At 36.5% G+C, this 5,861-nt stretch overlaps 1 protein-coding gene across 1 annotated transcript in view; it reads left to right on the top strand.

The window, feature by feature from the left end:
- Positions 1–5,861, top strand: part of CRYBG1 (crystallin beta-gamma domain containing 1) — a 191,552-nt gene that overhangs the window by 160,669 nt on the left and 25,022 nt on the right. Inside the window, exons 9-14 of the mRNA XM_019665872.1 lie at positions 707–846; positions 1,237–1,246; positions 1,686–1,721; positions 2,401–2,558; positions 3,384–3,510; positions 3,605–3,750. Of these exons, the coding sequence (XP_019521417.1) occupies positions 707–846; positions 1,237–1,246; positions 1,686–1,721; positions 2,401–2,558; positions 3,384–3,510; positions 3,605–3,750 (617 nt within the window). The remainder of the gene's footprint in view (positions 1–706; positions 847–1,236; positions 1,247–1,685; positions 1,722–2,400; positions 2,559–3,383; positions 3,511–3,604; positions 3,751–5,861) is intronic.

Here is a 5,861-nt window from a genome sequence, read left to right as displayed (position 1 = left end):
CTCCTGAACTAACCCAAGTATTATTGTTCTATATCTCAATTCACCTTAGCTTAGCAATCAAATATCAATAAAGATTCAATTAGCACTTAGGTGCTCAGCCAGGAGAGGCCTCTTGAAGAGTGTTTGATGGAGCACGGACATGCAGGCATTGAACAGTGAGTGACTAAAGTGCAGAGATCTATGAGTCACCATAAATGTGTGCTTTGTGTTATCAGCTTGGATCAAACTGACATCATGGAGGTTAGTCATAGTCAAGGAGAGTTACCACAGGGGCTGTAGGCACAGAACAGCAGTGGGGGAAGACTCTTGGTAACCGTTCTGTAGACTAGATAGATTCTCTGGTCACATCAGAGCAAAGGAATGAAAACTCCTGTCACCAAAGACAGCCAAGCAGTTTTTTCAGTGAGGATGAGAGAACTACGTGTGCTCTAAAACTCTATTAAATACATTTCTGGTGATCTTTGCTTGACTGACACACTCAGATACGTATATGACTAAAGCAACGTGTCTGCCGCAAAAGACCACATATTACTAAGTCTTGGGTGAAAACAGCAAAATGATAAAATGGCAGGTGCTCTGTGAAATGTATGTGTATATTTAAAGCTTATTTTACTTGTTTGAAAAGAAAGAATAATGAGCTTACCGTGGATTTACTTAGGTGGTATAATTATTATGATACATGTACATATGTTTTTTGTTTTTTCAGGATTACAGAGTTAGTCACATTGACTTATTTACTGAACCAGAAGGGTTAGGAATCCTAAATTCCTACTTTGACGACACTGAAGAAATGCAGGGGTTTGGTATAATGCAGAAGACTTGTTCCATTAAAGTACATTGGGGCACGTAAGTACTTTATTTTAAATACAATTTTAATGAAGCTTTCTTTGTGAGTGTTGTACTGGAGAGACTTAACATACTCTCTGATTTGTTGTCCTGTTAAGTAATTATTGACTAAAAGGGTTTTTTTTAAAGGCACATAAAATTCTGTTTCTTTTGTAGCTATGTTACTATGATTCAGCTCTTACAAACAATGATTTCTTGGAGGAAGTGCAGGGGAAAAAAAACCGCATTTTTAATGGAGGCATTTCCTTATCACAGGGCAACCTGATTCAAAGCTGAGTAAGAGGTTTTTACCTTCATGGTAATTCAAAGCATGTACCTTTGATATTTCAGGCAGGGTGGAGGCCAACACACATGGTACTTCCTTTGATTTTCACACAATGCTTTCCACAGGCCCTGGGATGTTGGTTTCACAAATCACAGGAAACTGCAGAAGTATTTTGAAGGAAATGGGAATGTCTCAGCTAGAGGAGAAATTAGGACAGAAAGTGCAGGCTGCAATGCTGAANTATAATTCTATCATTTCTAAGTAGTCTTCAGTTCCCAATTTATCATGTGTCTAAAATTATCATGTATCATATTCAAGCTAAAATAAAAGACTATAAATGAAAAAACAACAAAAACCATGCCTAACATGGAAATTCAGCTTTTAGACCACCTCTGTGAGAGCCTGCTCTAGACTGCCTTCCTCATGTCTTCATCTGCATTGTTGGTCATTTTAGAACTGTCTCAGTGTAAATTAAACCTTGTGAGGTTCAATGGTTGACCATAAACTGCCATGTGTGATGTAAAAAGGTAATGTATCAGTAAAAAACTGTTTTTCTGTGTTATTTTCTTTTCAGGGTGGCCGTAAAGTTGAGTTCCCTACAGATCCAAAGGTAAAACTATATATTTTTAAAATCTGATTCCTATTCTATTTCCAGAAGATACTTGTGTGATTTTACATATCAACCCCCATAAAACATAACTGCAGCCAAAGGAAGTTGTCCCTACTAACACTTGCCATCCTTCAGGCTGGAAAATGACGCTAATAGCACTAGTTGTCACTAAAGCATGTGTAGCCATGGCTCAGAAGGTTCATTGTTGTATTATGTTGATAATTTATAGTTGTATATACTAATTTCAGGGCCTGTTGCTGCTTGCCAGTGAGCAAGAGAAAAACTTTCTTTCAAGACAAGTTCTCCGTCCTCCAAAATGCTCTTTCTACTCCGGACATCAAACTCTAGTTTAATCTGTAGCTTGTTTCATTTTTAAAGCCACTTTAAATCCTCTGGTTCTTTAATTTGGCCTAAGCAAAATTCTAAATGTCAATTCTAGACACTGAAACAAAAGCGAGTTATTTGTAAATTATCTTTTGGACCTTGGCTTTGGGCTATGCCACATCAGGAAAAAAATCCTGATTTTTAAAATGATCAGATACTGTTATTTAGTTAACTTTTAAAAATAGGACATTTTAATTTGTTTTCTAGGACTTAGTGATATTAAATGACTGATTTAATGTTTAGCTATTGATATTTCACTTCTTAAAAATTACTGGTCTATCTCATTCTGTTACAGGTAGTGATTTATGAAAAGCCTTTCTTTGAAGGAAAATGTATGGAACTGGAAACAGATATGTGTAGTTTTATCATGGAGGGAAGTGAAACAGAAGAAACGACTGAAGATGAACATTTCCCATTGATGTCAGTGGGATCTATGAAAGTTCTAAGAGGCATGTAAGTAGTTAGGCATAACCTGTATTAATTTCTTTAATAAAGTTTATTACTTTAATAAAGTAATAAACATGTCCCCGCCCCTCACCCCTCCCACCCCCTAAAAAAAATCCAGATTGTATTGGGTTGTCGGAAAAGTCATGACGCATTTTTGCAACGAAAAACAGAAAAAAATAAATCATGACTTTTCTGACAACTCAATGGTAGAGTGAATTTCAAACATATTCTCTTCAGCCAATTGTGACCTGGATTTGATACCTATTTCAGGGCCTGGCTTGGGTCAGTCAGCTGAGCAAAGCTGATAAATTGGCCCATCCAGATTAATCAAATCTGCAATCTTGTTTATTAATATTATGCTCCAAACTATTCAACTGTTAGTTTGCTGCTTTGATGATATTTTACACTTTATGGGTCTTACATATTTCCTTTGGAAGTATGCACTGAAAATGGTATTGTAAATAGCCAAAAATATAATATTTTAGTTGCTATTTGAAGAAAGTTTATTCAGTTTTATTTACTGATGTTCTTTTGAGTCAGTTCTTATTAAACACACATACACGTGTGTACACACACACACACACACACACACACACACACACACACACACTGACTCCCCTATACTCCATTTATGTGTATTTCTTAGATTTTTTTTTCTTGGGGCCATTATGTTTGTCTCTTAAATTTTAGAGAAGAATTCCAATAGTCATAACAAATAAGTCCATGTCTATCTTTATAACTATTTGTATTTGTCAATGAAACTGATACATACATTGGAACAAGTTTAACACTCCTGACAGTTACTGCTTCTTCATGTTCTTTCTGTTGCAGTTGGGTTGCATATGAAAAGTCTGGATTTACAGGTCATCAGTATTTGCTTGAAGAAGGAGAATACAAGGACTGGAAAGATTGGGGAGGTTACAATGGAGAACTTCAATCTTTACAACCTATATTAGGTGTAAGTTAAAGAAAAGCCAATGGCTAGTATTTGGTCTTTTTTTGGATAATAAATGGCTAGCCTTTGAATTTTGATTTTCTTTTTTTCTCAATAGGATTTTTCAAATGCTCACATGATAATGTACAGTGAAAAAAACTTTGGATCCAAAGGTTCCAGTATTGATGTATTAGGAATTGTTGCTAACTTAAAGGAGACCGGATATGGAGTGAAGACACAGTCTATTAATGTACTGACTGGAGTGTAAGTGAAATAACCCAGTCGGGATTTTAAACATGGGTTTCACCTTGGTTGTGTTAAACTAATAGATTCTCTGACAGAGTAGGCACTGAAGAAATGAACAGCTCAACAACTCAACATTAAACAATCATCTAATATGTACTGCCTCAATAGTTTCATAATCGCTTTCTAAAATCTTTTGTGTATAAAATCTTTTTTCATGTGTAATATAACATTGGGTTAGGCTTTTGGGTTTCATGATAGAAATCTACAAATCCACTTCCTTTGTCATTCTGCTTGGAAAGATCTCATGGATTTCTCATGATGGGAGTAATAATAATCGTGATTTAACATTAGAAACCTGAGGTTGGGACAAAGTTTCTTTCCATTTTCCTACCGACTTCTACCTGCTCCATTGTATTTCTTCACCATTATTTTGACATATAAATAATTGTTTTAGTGTACCTGGAGTTAGCAATTGAATGCTAAATTAAGTTTTTTATTGAAAGATGGTTAGTCAAGACTGTTTGGGATACAGGTGACTACAGGCCAACCAAAATTGGCTTACGTGGTAAAAATGGTATTGGCCTACATAACTGAAAAGTCTTGGAGAAGATTTTGCTTCTGTCATGGCTGGATACAGGGGTTCGTTCAGACACGGTCATGAGAACTTGGTCTCTCTCTGTCACTTGACAGGGTTTTTTTCCGTGTTGGCTTCATTTTACGCAGGCCCCTTCCGTCTGCTGGCCTGTGGCAGCATCGTGGGCTTTGTTCTTCCCTCTCACTACTTCTAGTGCAAAGAGATCCTCTTTCCCACAAAAGTTTCTGGTTTGACCTTGATTCTGTAGGCTTGAGTCATGCACAGTGCCTGAATCAATCACTAGCCAAAGACATGGCCTTGCCTGTGTTATGTGCCCATCTCTGGAGCTGAGATGTGGGGTCAGTCCCTTAGGAGCCACTTACATATGATGGGGGTGAGTAGTTCCCAAGGCTTATCAGGAAGAATTGGGACAGATACTGGATGGGCAGAAACAGATGTTTATTAAAAGGAGTTATATAATTATTCTTATGATCCAGGCCAATGTCAGTTATAATCTGTTATAAGTGAGAATATTCTTNGTTTAAGAACAAATTAACAAGTTAAAAACCAATTTTTCTTGTGTGACTCCAAGGGTATTTCTAAAGGAATAATTATATAAATGCTTTTAATAGATGTATAGATGGACATTGTTATTACTGAAACAATATTCATTAGTATGCATACATTTGTTAATTCATAATATAGGCAAGAGCTCGTTATCTAAGTACATTGGAAGATAAAAGAGTGCCTTTAGAAACTGAAATAACACTGCCTGAAGTGACTTTCTCCCTCTCCTGATGGCCTCATGAATAATGTATCTTGTTGGAATAGAATTTAGGAAAAATGAATCACTATCTGGTTGGAATAGAATTTAGGAAAGATGAATCACGCTCCGTAAGTGAGGTTTCAAATTCCAAACTCCACCCAACATTCTCAGCTGCCTGAGTTCCCAGCAGGCCCTTCGCACTCACGAACCGAGGAAATAGTCTCAGAACAGCAGCCTTTTCAAGTGTGTCAGTTCGTGTTCAGTTTTTTTTAACCAATTCCCCTTTACCCAAAATGATCTTGCTTCTATAAGTGTTAGGTCACTACATCACGTGCTTCAAGGAAAGTGAAATGTTTAGTATCAGATGAATAAATCCCTTCAGAATAAACTCTAAAAGGAACGATTTAATGAACGGGTACTTCAGTCAGCATTATTTCAAAATCTCAGAATCACTTGTTTGTGAGCCATTCATTGTGTTTATGAAAAATTCAGCCCATTCACTCGTGAAGTGTCAGACTTCCAGGCCCTTGACTTGTTAGCATAATAGCACAATTTATGACAAACTGCCATTATTTACTCAGGGCATGAAATGTGTGGTGTGCTTGTGAGAGCTTTGAGCTCCAAAAAATAGGTAATGCACCCTTAACTGTCAGGCTTTAAACGTAAGAAGGTTTAAAGGACCCCACTCTTAGCCTCTGTTTTCTTGTGGTTTAGGAGCATGGCAGTGGTATTTAAAAGATAAGCCTCTTTTTTCCTTATTTTTTTATTTGACTATATGTATGTATGTGT

The sequence above is a fragment of the Hipposideros armiger genome, unplaced genomic scaffold (assembly GCF_001890085.2).
Source record: "Hipposideros armiger isolate ML-2016 unplaced genomic scaffold, ASM189008v1 scaffold_456, whole genome shotgun sequence".
In the NCBI taxonomy this organism is placed as follows: domain Eukaryota; kingdom Metazoa; phylum Chordata; class Mammalia; order Chiroptera; family Hipposideridae; genus Hipposideros; species Hipposideros armiger.
The sequence above is the reverse complement of the archived record's forward strand: the minus strand, read 5'-3'. Positions and strand labels throughout refer to the sequence as shown.